General features: G+C 29.0%; 1 protein-coding gene across 33 annotated transcripts in view; it reads left to right on the top strand.

The window, feature by feature from the left end:
* The window catches only part of LOC129798300 (polypyrimidine tract-binding protein 2), a 712,220-nt gene extending 691,774 nt beyond the window's left edge, over positions 1 to 20,446 (top strand). For all 33 annotated transcript variants that reach the window (XM_055841377.1, XM_055841390.1, XM_055841387.1 and 30 more), the window contains 3 exons: positions 216 to 432; positions 10,999 to 11,076; positions 11,153 to 20,446. In XM_055841377.1, coding sequence (XP_055697352.1) covers positions 216 to 432; positions 10,999 to 11,076; positions 11,153 to 11,285 — 428 coding nt within the window. In that variant the 3' untranslated portion in view covers positions 11,286 to 20,446. The remainder of the gene's footprint in view (positions 1 to 215; positions 433 to 10,998; positions 11,077 to 11,152) is intronic.
* The last annotated feature ends 664 nt before the right edge of the window (positions 20,447 to 21,110 follow it).

Genomic DNA, 21,110 nt, shown 5'->3' with positions numbered 1-21,110 from the left:
TACCATCCATTTTGTCCCCCCTTTAGTTAGAGATTGCTCCAATGCTCCAATGCTCCAATGCACAAGTCCCTGTGGAGGAACAAGAACTACCAAACGATGAAAACTCTTAAAAAAAATGCTTTTCTATCTTCCCAGAACGATTTCTAATCTTACAATTGACTTAATTGCAGAGATTGTGAGAGTCTTATTTTTTTTGTCTTGGACTTTTCTTGCAGCAATGAACCACTTGGATAAATTACGATTGTGGGGCAAATCGATTCGGGTGATGGCCAGTAAGCATCAAGCTGTTCAATTGCCAAAAGAGGGTCAACCAGATGCTGGATTAACGCGTGACTACTCTCAGAATCCTCTGCATCGTTTCAAGAAACCAGGCAGCAAAAACTACCAGAACATTTATCCGCCATCGGCGACACTGCATTTGAGTAACATTCCGTAAGTTTAATTTCTATATAAATAAACAATATTGAATTAAGTTGAAACTTACACTGAAAAAAAGTGGTAAAACTTACTACTCCCTATACCAAAAACTGTGGCAACCAAAATAAGCGATTACTTTAACCCTTTAACGACGAGACAGTTTTTGCGGACCGAAAATCAGCAATAGAAATGAAACGGATAAGCAAAATCGGTAAAAGGTCTTACATCTAACCTTGGAAAACCTAACAGAGTCTGATTCGGTGTATTTTTTTCGCCTAGGAGCGATAGGGACAAAAATAGTGTAAAATTTTAAGTGATTTTTCTGACAATACCAATGAATAATAATTTTCACTGTAATGAAAAATATTATGTATGAGTATTGTAGTTTCTTTTTGCAAAACGGTCATGCTTAAAAAAATTGGAAGTATAAAAAATAATTAAAATTAATTTTCATTATGAGAATTTAAAGCCATTTTTTAGCTTAAAAATTTACTATATAGCAAATAGCTGGAGATGTGCAAAAAATATCCTAGATTCCTTCAACCTTCTACTTTGCAAAAACGTACAAACATAAGGAAAAAATAATTTAAGGTAGTCAAGAAATATTATTTTCTTTATGGGACACCGGTGTTCCTATCGTCCTTAAAGGGTTAAGACAGTTTTGATTATAAGAAATTTGATATCCATCTTCTAATATCAAAATTTTAGTTTGTGCTTTTTAAAATCTGTAAGATTGTCCTGGAGGTTATGTACGTTAAAACGGCGGCAGAGATTAAAATCTAAAATTTACGCACAATAAAATGCCTTTTATGTTTCACTTTAAACGCATTTTCGATTGATAAATACCTTTGTGTATTATTTGTTTATAAAGTGTTGATACTTACATCTTGATATTTTTTTGAACTTATTATTTCAAATTTTAATTTTGTCCAGAATGTTCTTGAATGTCTGGAGATGTATTAATTACAGATAATAAGTATCTTTTACAAAAACGCAGTCACAATTTTGATGATCCGAGCAAAAATCGATTTTACTTTAAGGGCAGAATCACATTGATCGTAAAATGCTCACCGTATTTCGTTAATTTACGCATTTTCATTGCAATTCTTACGCAAATTTTCCATTACCGTATTACCTTATCTCATACTCGGTGGCACTAGGTGAAAATACTATTAAAAAAAATTTAAGAGAAATAAAACGAAAGTGCGATAAACGATGAGAAAAAAAATGTAAATATGATTAATTTCTCTTAAAGTTTTTTTTGCTCACCGTTTATTAAATTTTCGTTTTATTTCTTCAATTTTCTTATAGTATTTTCACATAGCGCCACCGAGTATGAGATAAGGTAATATGGTAATGGAAAATTTGCGTAAGAATTGCAATGAAAATGCGTAAATTAACGAAATACGGTGAGGCTACGGCGAGCATTTTATTGTCAATGTGGTTCTGCCCTAATTGTTTTAATTAAAAAATAATTTAGCGGTTCTTAAAATGAAAAATAATCGTAAAGACAAGCTGGAAGTTTCCGAAAAGTTGTTTTTTTTTTCGTAAGTTTATTCATGAATAAAATCTACTTACTACATTAAACCGATCCACTTAAACTGATTGAAATTGGATAAAAGCAATTAATTATTGGTTTAAAATAGATTCATAATTAGTTGAGATCAATCCGAGATTACAAGACCTAAAATCTATAAATAAGTCCATAATTGTTCAAATTGATTGCGAAATACATTCCATAAGGTCTCTGTAACCTTGGATAATAAAAAAATCGGTTAAGTAGAATAATTTAGATTTAGGGGCAATTACAAATGAACACGGAGTGCTTAGCCCGCTTTGCCGATCCAAATGATCTTAAAGAAAATTTCAAAATATTTATTTTTTTATAAAATTAATTTAAAGATTGTTTTGAATAAAATTGTTTTCAGTTTTTTATAGTGATATTAAGTTTTTTTTTAAAGTTAGATGCGACATGTTGGATCTTTATTAGTAGTTCGTCAGTTAAATCAGCATTTGTCGTAACTTCATTTTTGCGATTTTGGGTTATATACATATTTAGAATCGGCGTAATTTTGTTTATTAAACTCACTTGAGAAAAAGAAACATTTATAGGCCCATTAAAAATTATTTTAAACAAAAATTATCGTAAGTGCCCTCAATTAGTAAAAATTTATCAGAATTTGTCGTAACTTCCATTTTTGGGGAAGTTACGACAAATTTTCATACAAAATTTGCTCTAATCAGCATTTGCCGTAACTTTTTTAGCTCGCTTGCGTGGCTTGTAATTTGCAACAAAAATTTAATATTTCTCATTAAAACGTTCACAAACTCTTCCATATATCCAAAGACAGTGCGAATAATGCAACATTAAATCATTTTAATTCGATATTTGTGAGAAAAAAGTGAGGAAAAATCCCTGCCCATCTGTCATTATTTCAAAACAAAACAAGCGATGCGGCGCACAAAATTTATTAAATAAAATTTATGAAATAAAAGCTTTTTAGTGACAATGACCACAGTTTAATTGACTAATTTAGTGAAATAAAGGCACTCATTATCACTAGAGTAATTAAAATTGATATAATGTGTTTTTGAAAATTGTCGTAACTTCCAAGATATCCATACATTAGAAGTTACGGCTTTATAAACGATGGAAGTTACGATAAAATCTTATTGTGTTTCATTGAACATATATCTCAATATCTCAGCTTTGAAATCATTTTTTAAAGATATTCTCGAGTTAACTTACAGTTTATTAGTGCCACTTTTATTATTTTGACTCAAAAGTATCGCATTCGGGGCTCATTTTTAAGAAAAATAATTCTGAACTGAAAATTTCGTCTCCTGAAAAGTTGTCAAAAGGAAGTTACGACAAATGCTGATTTAACTGACGAGTTTATTTCCTTTAATATTCTTTTCAATTAACGTTTAACATTACAACTCTAGAAGTGAGTGTGACCTAATTTTCTTTAAGGTCGAATTTAGTTTAGAAGTACAGTACAACTTACTTAATCAATACGCTATTATTATTAAAGTTCAAGATTAAATTTCAGATTTAGCCTTGTCATACACTAAAAGAGAAATCCGAAAAATTTAAAATAACATTCCGGAAATGTTTATTCTACCCTGCAGTATTGATCCGAAATCGGTGTAAATATTACCCTTTTTTAGGTGTATTAGGGGTTAAAGTTACCCTTTTTCATGTTAATTTTACCCTTAAAGAGGTGTAAAATTAACATAAAAAAAATTTTGATATATTTTTACACCTAAAAAGTGTTAAATTTCTAAGGAAAAAATGTTAATCGTACCCTCTTTTTTTTCTCAGTGTAGAGACCCTTAAGTCCTGGAATATAATGAATTTCAGATAGCTAAAATACTAAAATTAATAACCAAAAATATTTCTTTTTATGTAAGAAAACCATTATTAAAGTAAGAATGTTGGTTTTACATAACCCAAATAATATTAGCACTCATAGTGCAAAAACTCAGATTACAATTTCCGGAATGCGAATTTGCATTTTGAATTTACAAGATAATTTAAATTTAATGATATTCCTTCAGAAACTTTAAAATAGTTCTTGGCTTTAATTTCCTCTTGTAAATTTTGTAAATTTTCGCCATTTCTCTGTCGCTTCCTTTTCGCGTAAGAAATCTACAAAACTTTATCCATACATTGCAGTAAAAATGTGTGCATCACTTATTTATTGCAGCCAATGAAATATTTATGTACTCTCCATTGAATTACTCACTATCACTTTCGTGATGAAGTGCCGCAGAGTATTCTTAGGGGATAGTGGGGCTATTTTTCTTTGTTCAGACCAAAAGAGGTGAATCAAATTATTTTTAGGCCTTAAGATGTTGAGTTATTTTGCAAAAAAGTCCTAAAACTTGATTTTTCCGTAAAAGTTATGATTTAATTTTTATTTTTTAATGATCGATTGTTTGATCAGATGATCATCCACACGCGTCCTAAATGGATTTTTGTAGGGAACGTTTAAATCTTAAAATAAGACATAAATGAAGCTAATAGTAAGTATTATTAGCTAGTCCAGAAACTTTGCGAAAAAAATTAATTATTTAATACAATTTTTGATCTTTTTCTTTATTTCTTTAATTTGGTTTTGGAAATAAAGTTTTTTTTTGTGCTGATCTTATTTTAAATCAGAAGAATAGAAGAATAATAAAGATATAGTATTTATTTATTTATTAACTTTAAATGAATTTTCTTCGCTTTTATTTGGGAAATCAAATTATTAGACTGTTTCAGAAAGTAAACAAAGCAGATTTGACAACTGAGAATCTATGAAGTGAAGTTAGCGTCGCTTATTGAAAAGCTATGGCGACAGGTGGTGAATCAATTTTAGAATATTACCACTTTCCGCCATGGCTCATTTTTACATAAAAATAATATAAAAGGAAACAATAACTAACTAAATACAAATTTTATGTATTCGCCGAAAGTCTCAATTGTTCAATAGACAAATTATTTATTCAAAATCGTAAATTTTGTTCGATAAAAGTATCATGATACTTACTATATTTGGTAAGAAACATTTGATGCGATGAACTTGCCTAAAGTATTTCCCTATAAAGTGCTCAAACAATTAAATTTAAAACGAAAAATTAGTGTTTTTCGACTCAATAAGTAACAGCAGTAGAGACACAAATAATTTTACCGTTAATTTATTTTACAAATAATGGAAAAATTGCGATTTCAATTTAAGTGGCGAAAAGTGGGGCACTGGCGAGAAGTGGTGATTCCACCCTACGCAATGTTGCAAAATCTTAAAATGCATTGAGATTGGAGTAATGGGAATGTCAGAGTGCGCTTTTCTGTACGAAAAATTCGTTGATAGTGCACTTAAGAAGTCTTTCATCAATCAAAGTGTGCACATTTTATAGAAATTTACGCTAAAAACGCTAATCCTTTATCCTAAATCCTCACTGTATGATAGTTTAGGCTGATCCTTTACCGCCAAATTTTTTGAGCTGAGTATTCTCCAGGATAGAGATAGTAAAATTTCAGAAATTTCACAGCTGTCGCCATGTACTTTAGGCGGAAATTCATGAAATTTCTTGAAATTTACCAACTCTACTCCAGGATCAGCCTGTGTCTATTTTCGGCATAAGGTTAAGTACTCATTAAGGACTTAATTAGTATTTAATTTGTTGTCCGGGAAAACGTACATCGTAAAACAATAGCTGATCTTATTACAATCCTCTTACTCTTGAACCAATGTTTCAGGTAAATAACGCTATAAATGATCACAAATATTGTAAAAATTTGTAGTAAGCTAATGAACTAAAATTAACAAAATTGTTTGTTAAAAAGCAAAACGTGTGTACTTTCAATACGTTACAAATCTTTACCTCCAAAGTTTGCAGTTAAACAAACCTAGTTTGTAATGGCGCCAAATTACAAACTTCACTGTTAAGCTATTTATCTGAACCTTCGAGGTTTGTAAAGTAAATAATTTACCTTTAAAACAACAAACTTTTTGACAAACTTATATATTTATACCAGCTACAACCTTTATTTGTAACTTTGTGATTAGGTATTGGAAACTTAATATTCTACTCTTGAAAATTTGATAATTGATTATTCACTTAACTTTTGTTTATTTTAAGAAATATTGAACTCTTAATTTGAGCTTTGTAGTCAAAATAGCCCCATTTTCTCCTATGCAAAATCCTCAAGAGAAACACTCAAAGATTGAGGATAAATGATGTCGATGTTTTCCAACCCTTATTCACAATCTCTTTTTTTATTCTTTTACTGGAATATGTTTTCCGGCACTCACGCATTAAGGGGTGGGATGTACGAGAGGGAAGGGTGAGGTGTTGAGGTGAATGAATGGTGAATGGGGGTGAAGATTTAAATTTTTATTTTCATACAAAGGAGTGAATCAGCTACCCTCGAAAAAGCTTTTGACTCTACTTTTTGAAGATTATCATGTGGTTTGAAATGCTCTTGAGAGCATCATCCAAGCCCCTACTAACATCTCATAACACTTAATCCGATTGTAACAGTCATCTGATGACTATTCTAATTTCTCTTGGAATAAATCCCACAAAGGTACACACAAGACCTTTTATCCCCATTCTTCCTATATACTGTTTTTACCCTTTCCAGAAAAGGGATGCAAGAAGGATGATTTACGTAATTTTTGCACACTCAATCCTTCGGACACTTCATGCAAAAACCATTGAAAATTCTAAAGATAAGGCACTGAAACCGGAGAATGAGAAATATATCAAATTTATCTACAAGGAGGAAAAATCCTAGAAACATTCCCTTCCTTTTAAGATTTTCATATGCGTACACAAAAGTTAACGATGAAAATTGCGATTGAAGTCATAACTTCCGATTCAGATGTTTATTTTCTTGTCAATCATGGGCACGAAAAAGGAATCATTCACGGAGAAATCGAATCTGCTTCATGGCGATAAAGTTACAAGAATTTTCACTCTCCCACTCCCTATTTCTTGTTGAAGAAAAGAAAAAGTATCTTCACGCAAAACATCAAAAAGTTTCATTTTGGAATTATTTGTCTTATTAACTTGTTGCGGGTCGCAAACTTGAGAAAGATTTCTTTCACTTGGGAGATGGTGCCTTATCAAAAAAAATATATATAAACCACCTTTAGAGATAATTTTACCTTTAGGATTTTGTTTACAGTGCGTTCTACCTTGAACAAACAATTGGGATTTTCTTTCACAGTAGATCAATTTAGCAAAATGAAAATAAATTTGAAGATATACCTATTTTTCCAAAAATAATATCCAATTGCAAAATAGAATTGTTATTGAAATTCTACAACAGGATGATATAAAAGTTCTTTGAGTTTCAACCACCTTCCAAGCTGGAAAAATCTCGATAAAAATTCAAAATTAAATTATTTTTAAACTCGAATATTTTATGATTTCAAGAACAATATCGTTTTCGAAAAAAATAGCATTTCATTAGGATATAAGTTTAAGGAAATTGATATCAATATATCACTGTAACAGGTTCCACCTATATGAATAATTGTTAATTATTAAATTATTCGGCGAAATAATGAAAATACTAAGCAAATTAGGAAAAAATATGCAATACAGTAAAATATCTATTTTAAAGAAAATAAAATATACATTCTGAATATTTTTAAAATGCAACTAAATTAAGTAAAATATTTTATTTTCTTTAAAAGTATCTTTATTCTTAATATTTTAATGATGCCCTGCATAATCGTATATCAATACTTAAAAATTTCAAAACTTTCCTTCAGAATAGGATCAAGCTTACATAAGAACGAAAAGCGAACAAATTTGAATTTTTTTTATTTAGAACTTTAAAATTAACTATAATTTAAAGTAACTTTTATATTTATATTTTCGTTCGATCAATGTTATTTAGAAATTCCTTAAATTGTGTCTCAAATACGGTTGAACAAATTTAACGCTTTTTGTTAAAGATTATTCATCGGAAGATACGTAGGGGGAAGTGGGGTACCTTTGAAAGTAGGGCACCTTTGAAATTGGTGTTTTTCACCTATTTTTAAATAAAATTGAGCCTTATCGTGATATAATTTAGCTTCTCGATCTGTTTGGACAGCTAAATTAAATCACGATAAGGCTCAATTTTATTTAAAAATAGGTAAAAAATCCCAATTTCAAAGGTGCGCCACTTTCAAAGGTGCTTCACTTCCCCATATCAATCTTGAAAGTCCGAATGGATGATTTGTAGCTTAATGATTTACCTCAGGATTGAAAGGTTTAATTTAAAAACTAAAGTTTTTAAACGATCTTAATCTATTTATGTAACTTTAAGGATAAGACAGTTTGGAAATGAAATATTTAACCCAATTCTGAGCTAATTTTAATCGATATAGCGGTTTAAAGTATGAATTAAAGGTGCTTATTATTTTACCGCGTTTTAATGCATTAATAAGTTAAAGATCCTTAATAATAAAAAGTTAAAGATCAGACCTTGCAGACTGTTTTGAAAATTGTAACCATAAATATTTGTTTCACAATTTGAAAAGTTTATTTTAAAAACAATACGATTTTAGACAATAATCAAGATATTTTAAGTCCAAACAAGCATCTAACTGCAAACATAATTCAATATTGAACTAAATTTTTTTGAATTTTCTGCTGAAGCTCTCATTACGAAGGTTATGCAGGATATTCCTAAATTAAGTTTTCTTTAATTATTTTTTTTTCTAACTTCAAATAAATGATATTTACTTTATCCTAATTAAAAATAATAACCAAAATATAATAGACACAGGTCTGAAACACGTTATTAGAATAGCCTTTGATGGCAAAGTCTTTTTGTTGTCTCACCTTTGGGGAATGCTCGATATTAAAAGGAAAAGTTCTTCGTGTATTATCTTTTCGTAAGGTTTTTGGATTCATTCCGCGGTTTACTGCTGATTAATTAAATTGATTCATAAGTTTAATAAAAACATCCATTTTGAAATAAAAAATTGCTTAAGGGGTTACGTGGGTCTCTCAGGTCAAGAAATAGGCCTTTTTTCTGATAATAATTTATTGTGTCAGAAAAATTTTAGAATTTTCAATTTTTTGGATATGAAAGAGTAACTTTAGAACAAAATTTAAAAAAAAAATGAAAAATTTTGAAAAATCGACCGTTGGTTGGTAGCTGATTTTCGGAACCATTTCTCAAAAAACAGACCTTGCGGTAGGCAGGATTTCTCCCAGTAGGTGCATCTGAAATCAAAAAAACGAATATACTCTGTTAGAGGATTAGTTGGACCCGTGGATGAACGAAGGATTTTTGGCAAAAGTTTTTGTAAAATAGTATCAATTTTGTCATATTTTTCAACACATTTTGCATTGTAAAAATGGTTCTGGTTAAAGGAAGTGCAAATCCTTCGTTCAAACACTAGATAATACTTCTTAAAACAAGTATGCAAAATTTCAGAAAGATCGGTTCAGTAGACTCTGAGTAATCTTGACTACCGAATGGTAAAACGGTGTTTTGACAGAAACGCGTTTAAAATTTTACATAAGTTCATAACTGAAACTGAAACTTTACATAAGAGTGCATAACTGAAACTGCTCTACCTCAGAGAGTTTTACTGCGATTGATTTGAAATTTTCAGAAAATATTTTTCAAATGTTATACTGTAAAATAAAAAAAAAATGATTTTTTTTTACCTAAGAGACCCATGTAACTCCTTAAGAAAAACACATTTTAGAATATTATAATATGATTAAGATGAGTATGGGAGACCGTGGTAGAATTAGGAATGTTTTTGGAAAAGTAGTGAAATAGTTGGTGAGAAATTGATGAATATTTTTATTTAAAAAATATTTGTGACATTTCTGATATGATTTTCAAAAGTCTTTCTTGATCAACTTTACGTCGTGTATTGGATCAAATAGAATTATTAAATTCAATTAAAATAAAGTGCCCTGTAGTTGACCAGTTCCTCAACTCGGCCATTTCTTAGAAATTTATTAGAAAACTTTCCGAAATTGGTTAAATAATTCCACCGGTTGATTTGAAGGCCTTTTACTTTGAATAGAAAAAATAAAATTTAAAGGCAAAAAGTAAACGAGCAGTAAAAAAATCAAAATGGGCAGTAAAAAATTAAAAATGAGCAGTAAAATATCTAAAACTTAAGGTCAGTGAAAAACTTAAATTTTCACAAAAATGGGTCTAATTTATATATTTAACATTTAAAATTATTGCAGATAAACTGAAAAGCCCTTATTTTCCCTTTACCAAAATTTAAATAGAAAGATTTAAAAATCCTTAAGTGGCGTGGCTTTGAATTGGGGCATTCTTGAAATAGGGCTTTTTTCTTCAATTTTTAAATGGAACTGAACCTTATACTGGCTTGAGACCTAATTCTTAACCATATGGCTTAATTGCTCTAATTTCTTATCAATCACGATTTTTGGCAAAATTTTACTTAAGATTGGATTATTAAGAATAAAAGACCTATTAGGTTCTCTAAAAACAAAGAAATTGCTCGTTATTTAAGATTTAGAGACCTTCGGAAACTTGGATAAACTTTTAGTCTAAAGACCGCTTTGCCTTAGACACATTTACAACTTAAGCTGAGAGACGGCTTAATGTAATTCAAAATAATGATTATTATACTAAATTCTCAACAGTTTTCAGAAACTGATAGAAATGTTACTCTAAGCCGTCTTTTTGCTTAAATCGTAAGTGTGTCTAGGACATTTCCACGATATTACTTAGCCTTATGCCCCTAGACACACTTACGACTTAAGCCGAGAGACGGCTCAGTGGAACATGATGGACATGCACTTTAACCATTAGTTCTAATATAATTACGCTAAGCCGTCTCTCGGCTAATCCTCAGGTCTGTCGAGGCCCTTAGAAAACCAATCGTAAAGCCGAATTACGTAATGAGGCTCAGTTTCTTAAAAAAAATGAAAAAAAGTCCTATTTCAAAAGTGCAACAATTTAAAGGTAATCCTTTTCGCTTTATCTGTTCTAATAAGGTTTCTATCTTCAGATAAGGACATCCTGCCCTTTATAGACATAAAATTCTTTTTCAGTACTGTACTAAATGTTCTTTATTTACTTTTTTTTAGGTCTACAATAGCTGAGGAGGATATTCGTGATGCGTTCGTTAAAAATAGCTTCGATGTTAAGGCGTTTAAATTTTTCCCGTAAGTTCATTTTTTTTCTTAATTAATCATTTGGCTTGTTCATTAATCATTGGGGAATTTTCAATGTGGGAAACAGGAAAGACCGTAAAATGGCTTTACTTCAACTGGGTTCTGTAGAAGAGGCAGTTCTGGCACTCATCAAAATGCACAATTATCAACTGTCGGAGTCCAATCATCTCCGTGTTAGTTTCTCCAAGTCTAACATTTAAAGCAAAAAAAAAATGATTCATTTGGGGGAAGAAAGGATCTAGTGCTGCGGCAATAACATCAAAAAGGTACACAAATAATCAGGTCGCAGTAGAAGAAAGGGAAATAAAAAGAAATAGGTAGTAATGGGAGAAGAGAAATCCTCAAGGATATGCATATTATCTGCAAATGGTTGCAGGAAGATTGAAAAATTCAAACAACAAAACGGAATTGCTCAGTCAAACTTGCAGTAGCAATTTAGACCCTCTTTTGGATATGAATTCAATGAGATTCTTACTTTTACGTCTTATATTGTTCTATAATCTATGTTTATGTTTTTTTTTCTTAATATTTTTTACACACTCTCTTCCTTTTCATATTATTTTGCTTTGTTTTTTTTCGTCTTCTTCTCTAACACGAAGAATCCTCTTAAATTTAAGAGAAACATGGTGCAAGATCTGAATAAAAGATGCAAAGGAAGAGATTTTTATGTGCAGTTTTTTAAGGCCCAGTAAGATTTACAAAAAAAAAATGTTTTAAGTTTGACAGAGAGTGTTATTTAATTGACATTTTTATTGAAATAAAAAAAGAAATAAGAACACAGTATTTTCTTCAAGAATATATTTAAAAAATATATATATTTTTAATTGCAAGAGATCCAGTTAAAAAGATGTTATTGATATAATTTTCCAATACGAACTACCTTCGATTAGTGAAATAAGGTTTAGTTGTTTAAATTGTTAGTTTTTTTTATATAAATATGTTTTTAAGAAATGCAGTTAGTTTACTGACATTTTTTTGAAAGTTTGCAGAGATACTTTCAGCAAAAAAAATGAAAGTTTGTGAAAGATACAAACACAAAAAAAACTGATTAAAAGTATAAATGAAATAAATATGAATTTAATAAAAAAATATCATAAGACATTGCCGACAGAGCTGAAAGAAAATGTGAATCCCGTGGAGATGAAAAATCACTAGACAGAAGTAAAATACACAAATTAATACATACACTTTTAACTTAAATAAAACTATTAAAAAATGATAAAATTAAGCTGACATGAACAAAGTTTAGAGGAAGAAGAAAAAGGAATATTATGTAGATGCGTTGAGCTTATATTTGAAACTAATAAAAAAGGATAATTATAGCAAAAAAATAAATAAATAAAAATGAAAAAGGGTGTAAAGGATGAAATTTTAAAACATGGTGATTTAATAATAATATCTCTTTAAAAAAAAAACAAAAAATAACCTTTAAAATGAATGGATAAATGACGGATATATCGCGAAAAATCCTCAATTTTACAAAAAAATATATACACGGAGAAAAGTGATTAAAGAAGTTAATAAAAAAATTAGCTAGATGAGTGGAAAATTTAAGGTGTAGTAAATAAAAATTGAAAAAATAAATAAAAAACAATATTTAAAAAAAAGTATTGTGAAGTGAAGGAATCAGCAGAGGACAAGAGGCAGCAAATATAAAAAAAATCCTTTGCAGTACTTTCATTGACAATCATCAAGAGAAAAGTGGATCATTTTACAAAGAGGAAAAAAATATCCATTTACAAGGAAAACTATATCAACAAAAATACCAACTTTGAAGTTTAAACTAAAATTTGGTATTGCATAAAGTGAAATTTAGGTATCAAAACTTTGTGAAGCATGACAAGAACAAGTGTATAGATTTATCGATTTTAGAAGAAAGTAAAATTAAAAAAAAAATACGACGCAGAAGCATTTTATTTAAGCTCCTAGAATGAACCTAAAAAAAAACTAAGAAATAATCAGTGAAAAAAGTGAAATAGTAAGGTAGGAATATTGAAAAAAAAAGAAGTAAATTATATTAAATGTTTAAGTAGTCAAAGTAAATAATTGTTAAAGTAAAGAACACAAATTATTGTTAAGTTTATCCTCCCGCAAAATGAAAAATTATTTGCCGTCATCAATTGCAAATTTCTTTTTATGAGCAACAGTTTATTCTGGGCACTTTTTTTTTGGGTTCTATTCCCAAGCAATTTTTCCTTCAAACTTGGCACCTTTCCAGAAGCCACAATCACGAACACACAAAAAAAGAAATATCCTTCGAAGGAAGAGCAAGAGTGCTCCAATTTCATCCAATCTGTTCCAGTACGAAATGTGCCCCCCTTCTCACAGTTTTTCCTCTAAAGTTGTTTTATCACTAAACCAAAAAATAAGCACTAGAAGATTGCTAGAAAAAGAACAGTCGGAGATGTTATAGAATTGGTATATCAGGCTTTTACAATTTTCCTCACTTTTGCAACATTTGCAATTTTTCCCCAGAAACTGAAATTTATTTCACTCAATCAAGTAAAAAGACCCCTATCAATATCAGGAAAATATTTATCAAAAAAAAAGAAGCCCTCTATCCATATCTTTGGCATAACTTTTATAAACCAATTTTTCGTTGTATCTATACATTGGTGAAAAAATATCTTTGTTTTAATCTGTGATCAACACCGACAATCATTGTAATTTAAAAGAGAAAAAAAAACAAAGAAATGGTAAAACAAAAAAATACGAGAATTAATATTAGAAAAGCGCGCATTCAGAAAAGCCCAATTTTTCCTCAATGTCTCTTGGATGTTTCATTTCCCCCCAAATTTTGTTTATTCATGTGCTAAATCCTTGTTTTACTCCAAAAAAAAGCAAAAAATAACTTTCATCGATTCTTATTGCTATCGAGTCACTAGAAATTGATGTTATTGAAGTAGTGTTGAAGATTTAGGCAGAAAAATATGAGGGTTCTATCAAAATTGTCTTAACGAAGATGATCCTCAGAAAGTACCCATTAAACGCGACAAATGATTAAAACAATCACAAAATAGGGATAGTTGGTGGAAAACATTGATTAAGCGAGAGAAAATATAAAGTTTTAATTAAAATAATTGCCGTTGTTTATTAGAAAAAAAATTAAAAAAATATATAATTCGGAATCTTTCCAATAAATAATAATAATGCTGGCACAATATTCCATAAAGGAACTAGGTCTTTCCGCAAGGAGATTTCTAGGCATGCATTATTATTTTTTTATACGGTTTGATGTTATCAGTCCCATGCCCCATGGAATCAAGGGCAGTGAAGCTCAGTGGTTGCAATCCGAACACCTTTGCTCGAGACACTTGCATCATAGAGCGAGTGCTCTAACACTTGATCCATTGAGTTTCCAAGACGAGATGATAGGATCATAAAAAATTAAAAAAAAATTAAATATAGAAAATTGGAAATGGTTCACTGAAGACAGATAAAAATGAAGACAGATTGTTAATCAAACCAATGTCCGAGACGGACTAACTCTAGAGAAAATGATGCTGCATTAAGTTTCACATTTTGTCTGTATTGCGACAGAAAGCGCTGGCTGTATTCTTGTAGAACAAAATTACAAATGTTCAAGCAAACGGGCTAAGACAAAATCTTAATCACCTAGAATTCTTAGTTTTCATATAATTATTCGCAGAATGGAAATCCTAATTTTATAAATTATCTAAAGGTTATTGGTAATAAAAGCATACTCAAAATTGCAATAGATGGCGCCACTATCATTTTAAATAAAAACAAATGCAGATAGTAACTAGAAATTCTCCTTTTATTTAATTTATTATTTTATTCTGAGATTCAAAGGAGTATTTATTAATCATTCGAAAATTATAAAGAATGACAGATTCATAAAAATTCCGCTAGATTGAGCTGCTGTCGCTTTTTAAGAACAGTCACTGGTAGAAATCTGCAAGCGGCAATATTTAAAAATCTTAATAATATAAAGCATTTCCTTTCAGTACGGAAAATGACTCATTTATATGTTAGAAGTGTTTAGATTACGGGAAATGCAAGCTTAATGAAAATTGTACCAGATGGCGCTGCCAACTGTTCAAAGGAAAACAAGAACAGATATTTAAAAAATAAATAATAAAACGGTAAATACCCAGAAATTCACTTTTTATTTAACAAATTGGTTTATTCCACTTATTCACAGGTCAGAAAACACGGAAAAAAAACGATCTAATTAATTAACTGACAATTATGGAAAATAACAGCCTTGTCAAAATTGCGCTAGGTGGCAATGCTTGCTTTATATAAAAAAAAATAAGAATGAACATTAAAGAAATAAGCGATAAAATAATTAGTACCCAGAAATTTTATTATTTATTTAATAAATTGGTTTATTCGGAGATTACAAACCCCATCTTAATTAGTTAATTGAAGATTACGGAATCTACCAGTCTTGTCAAAATTGCGCTAGGTGGCACTGCTTGCTTTATAAAAAAAAGCAAGAATAAACATTCAAGAAATAAGCGATAAACAGATAAATTCTCAGAAATTGCTCCTTCATTTAATAAATTGGTTTATTCAGATGTTACAAACTCAAATTCAATTAATTAACTGAAAATTATGGAATCTACCAGTTTTGTCAAAATTCTGCTAGGTAGCGCTACTGGCAGTTTTTGAGACCAAAAATGCAAATATTCAATAACCAATTGTTAAAATGTGAATGATATAAAACTTGGGAAATTTGGTTATGCAGATGTTAAGAAAATTGACTTTATGATACGTCTGAAGATTATAAGATATACAAGTTTTATTTACATTGATGCTAGATGGAATTACTGGCACCAACTGGTACTCTTTTAAACCAAAAACTCGATAAGATTAAAGTAGCATTAACAAAATTCAAATATTTTTCAAACATATGATCATTTTAAAGAAATCGATTTATTCAGTCTGATTTTGTAAGTCTTCTGAAGACCGTATAACATGCAAGCTTTATCAACATCACGCTAGATGGCATTGCTGGTATTTTGTTTAGAACAAAAGCTCTAATGTTACATTAATGTTAGTAACATCAGATTTTTTTTTTCAAAATTATGGTGATTTCGAAGAAATTTATTTATTATTTAATCCGATTTTTTACTGTCCCGAAGATTGTAGATCATTCAGGCTTCGTTTGCATTTCACTAGATGGCCTTTCTGGCACTTTTTAGACCAAAAGCTCAAATATTAAAGTATCGGGAGAAGAAATCTAGATTATTTCACACTTGTGCCCATTTTTTAAAAATTGATTTAGTCATTCTGATTTTGATATTCGACTCAGGATTGGAGAACATTCAAGCTTTGTCTGCATTGCGTTAGATGGCATTGCTATTATTTTTTAAATATAAAACCTCATATATTTGAAGTGGCGTTGCTAAAAATCTTGTTTTTTTCAAACTTATGCTCATTTTTAAGAAATTAATTTATTCATTTTGATTTAGTCATTCATCTGAGGATACCAGAACATTCAAGATTCGTCTATATTGTGCAAGATGGCAGGGTTTTCACGCTTTTAGAACAAAGTCTCTAATATTAAAACAATGTTGGCAAAATAAGATTTGTTTTTCAAACCTATGCTCATTTTTGAGTAACTTATTTATTCAGTCTGATTTTGCTGTTCATCTGAAAATTGTAGAGCATTGAAGCTTCGTCTGCAATGCGCTAGATGGCGCTAATGGTAATATTTAGTTTGAAAGCCCAAATGTTCTAAATTCAAAATGTGCCAATATTTAAATTTTCAAACCACAAAAATCTGTACTTTTTATTTATTTCTTGCGGTTACTACTTTCACCATCAACTATCCCTATTACCTTTGGATAAGTAGAAGATAAATATTGACATAACAAAAGTGTAATTTTTAGAAGTAATAGAAAAACAAAATGAAAAATATTTGGAGGGTTTACATTTTAGGACAAAAGAAGATGTAAGAAAAATAAATTGTGTATCACATTATGTGAAAACACCGCCAAATGAGTCAATTCTAAACATTTTTTCGACGAGGAAAATAATAAAAGATTAAAAAAAAGGATAAAATTGAGATTGGGATACCTATGTGTGGATTTTTTATACAAAATGGTCACAAAAAAATCATTTCTCCAAGTGATGTTTTTTTTGGAAAGAAAAAAAAACGACCTGCCATTTGAGTTTAAAGAAAATCAAATTCGTGTTTTTTTTTCTAGTGAAAAGGAAATGTAGAAGAAATTTTTGTAGTTAATGGAAGGTAGTAGAGAGTATCACTTGTAGGCGCTAGAGAAAAAAAATTGTAAAACTTAGCTGTATTTGCTGTATTACGGAAAAATTGATGATCCTAGCAAATGATTGATTGAGATGCTAAATGGTGAATTTTTAAAAATATGACAAAAGAAAAAAATTACGTGAATGGCATTTTCAATTTTGGGAGAGGAAGAATTCGAGGTACGGAAAGGGTTTTCCTGGAGGATTACTGAAAAGGTCATTTAATGACGCACAATAGAAAACACAAGCTAAATGGTAAAAAAAAATAGTGACTATCACGTGAAAATATAAATCAAATGCTTAAGAAAATGTGCAAAAGAAGAAAAAAAGAGAGAGTGAAAATTAATCGGGGAATGAGAAGAAAAATTGTTTATTTTTGGATTTGCAATCATCATATCTAAACATATTGAGAGAAAGAAAATAAAAGAAGTATTTTAGAAGAAAATGAGAAGAAGAAAAATATATATAAAAAAAGGGCACAATGTTCTTATATTTGAATATATATATGGAGAATATTTAAATTTATATAAACATATTTGAAGGACGATTGATAGGAATCGAGAATAAAAGAAATCCCGTATTGATAATTCGAGTGAAATCGCAGTGAATGAAAGGTAAGTATGATGAGATAAAAATAAAAGTATTTACAGCATTGAAAAGGTCAAAAGACAGCAACAAATTCCTCGTAAGGTAGCATAGCATTGAAAGCTTTTGGTGTTGCAATCAAAAAGCTCTGATTGCAGCACAAAAGCTTCCAGGATATGCCCCGAAGGAGAGTAAAGTAGAAAGATATTTCTTACAAGAAAAATTTTTAATAATTTATCTTTTTTGTGACGAAAATGAAAAAAATAAAAAACAAGAATCAAATAGAAGAAATTGAGCGATTTTCGTGGGTATATTTGAGGTATCATAGATGATGTTTAAGCACAGAGGTTTAAGTGAAAAAGAATATTAAAAAAAAATAAAACTGAATACAGGTAAATAAATATGGAAGAACAAAATGCATTGATAAGCGTTTGCCTCCGAGACTTTTATCATTTTATCAGCAAAAAAAAAATAGAGAAATATTTCTTACCATCGTATTCTTCATCACAAAAAAAAAGAAAATAACTATATTTCAGCTGAAAGTATTTCCTCAAGAAAAAAAAATAGTTAGATGAGAAAGAATATAAAAGATGAATAAAAAAAATCTCTATATTACTTCATAGAATAGATAAGCTTAAAGAAAAATATTATGAAGAAGAAAATTTAAAAGAAAAAAATGCACCGAGACAATTGAATGAAGAAAATAAAAATAGATGAGAGAAAAAACAAGATAAAATGACCAATTATTTATCAGAATTATTAACTGTATATGTGTATCAAGATAACGTACTAAAAAAAAGAAGAATTTATCGTGAAAACATTGACAAGAAAAATTGAGGGAAAGTAACTGATTACGTGGTCAAAGTTGAGGACAAAAATAAATTGATTCATTTTAAATTTGTCAAAGTATTGTATAAAAAAAAACACAAAATAGAGAAAAAAAACTAATTTTAAAAGAAAAAAAACACCAGTGAAAATATATCTATATATTATTATAAATAAAGAAAAAAATTATGGTAAATGAATAAAAGTCATGAAATAAAAATTAATCCTATATTTAAAAAAAAGAGAAGAAGAAAAAGATGATAATAGAATAAGCCTACACAAAAAGTGTATTTCGCGAGTAAAAATATTTTGAAAAAAAATACATGTGAAAGAGCGTATTAATCAATAGAAAAAAATATATATATATTGACTAAAACAATCTTACGTGAAAAAAAACTCTGTCGAACAAGAGGAAAAATAAATGGGAATAGAGAAAGATAAGAAAAATCTGAAGAAGAGAAAGGAACAATTTAAGGAAAAAAAAGAAAAATAAATAAATTATATTGCTATAATCTCTTATTAACTATACAAAAAAAAACAAACTTACATCTTACATATAAATTATCTATATTTAGCGCTAATTTTAATCTTACCTATGACATACCTATGACTACATTATCATTATGAATTATCATTATTATTATAAATTTAAAAAGAAAATTAAAAGTAATTAACAGTGAAGCAAAACAAGTATAAAAAAATAAGGCGAAACAATCGAGAGCAAATAAATGGAAAAAAGTGAAATATTAATCTATTGTAAAAGAAAATGCAAAAAAAAATTTAGTATCAAATATTGAATAGAAGACAAAAAAATATACACAAAATTTGAAGAATAAAAAAAAACGGAACGAATTAAAAATGTTAATTGCGACAAATTTCGCGAAACACTAAAAAAAAACCAACAAAACGCAAAAATCTTTAAGGCCTAATTTGTTGTCTCTGAAAATCTTCATTGTAAATGTTTTTTTTTTCTATAATTTTATTCTTTTTTCAATTTATTAACATTTTAACGATTCTCCTCAAAAAAATCTATATTTTTTCCATTCTCAATTTAGTGGTTAAAAAAAAAAAGAAATTTCTCAAAAATGAAAAAGCAAATCAAATTGTTGCATTCTCTTTCAACAAAAAAAATGTACCAAAAAAACGGAGAAAGTGTGAGGAGAAAACTTTCGGAGAAAGGACACTCAATGGAGGAAGGTCACAAAAGTTTTAAAAAAGAAATCAATTAATCATAGAGAAAAAACCACAAGAAATTAGTGAGACAAAGGAATTTTGAATTGTTATTAAAGACAAAAAAAAAACTGAAAGAGATGAAAATTATAGAGAAATGAATTGTCAGATTACTCATTAATTATTAAAATATTATTATTATACATTTTACTATATTGAAAGGAGAAAAAAAATGGTGAAAATAAAATTCAGAGAATAAAGTACAGAAAGAATTATTAATTTATGCTCGAGAACAAGGTGCACAGCAATTCAGAGCAAAGTGTACAAGCAGCTGTGCGTCATAACTTCTTATCATACAAAAGAAAGCCCTAAAATGTTCAAGAAGAAATGACGTAAATAAGAAAAACCAGTTCTAACAGAGCATTCTGAGGTAAAAAGTAACTTTCTGTACTTTCGAGGAAATATATTTAATGAGAAAAAGATCCAGTCGCATTTAAAAATTTTGTCGTTTTATAATAAAATGTGTAAAATTTATTAAGAACAAAAATCTTTTTATTATTTCCCTGGACAAAGTCTTTTTTTCCTCATCCTTTGATATTGTCTTTGGAGTTGGAGATTATTCATCTGCTTCTTGTTGGAAGATTTTTATAAGATTCTTGATTCGGTTTATTCACAAAGAAAAAGAGAATAAAAAAAGAAAGACGAAAGGTAAGTAGAATATTGCACTATTCTAAGAACTTATAAACTTATACTCCCGAAAGGCAAATCAAGAATTTTCTTTGATGTTCTTAATTAAATTCAATCTAACATTTACGGGCATAGAAAGAAAATTTCCCCTGCATATAAACACACAAATAATTCAATTTAACAATTAATTTAATTTAATTTAATTTATTATTAACTTGGGCAATTTTTACTATTTAACCCTTTAAGGACGATTCACTTTTTACGGACCGAAAATCAAGAATAAAAATGAAACTGGAAAACATAATCAGTGATAGATACTCTTACATCTAACCTTGGACAATCCAACACAGTCTGATTAGTTGTATTTTTTGCCTCTATGAACGATAGGGACAAAAATGACCCAAAAATTTAAGTATTTTTCTGAAAATTCTAGTAATAATTTTCGCTCTAATATAAAATATTACGCATAAGTTTTATAGTTTTTATTCCCAAAAGGGGTTTGCTATAAAAAAAATTAAATTTAT

Source organism: Phlebotomus papatasi, chromosome 1 (assembly GCF_024763615.1).
Source record: "Phlebotomus papatasi isolate M1 chromosome 1, Ppap_2.1, whole genome shotgun sequence".
NCBI lineage: Eukaryota > Metazoa > Arthropoda > Insecta > Diptera > Psychodidae > Phlebotomus > Phlebotomus papatasi.
The sequence above is the reverse complement of the archived record's forward strand: the minus strand, read 5'-3'. Positions and strand labels throughout refer to the sequence as shown.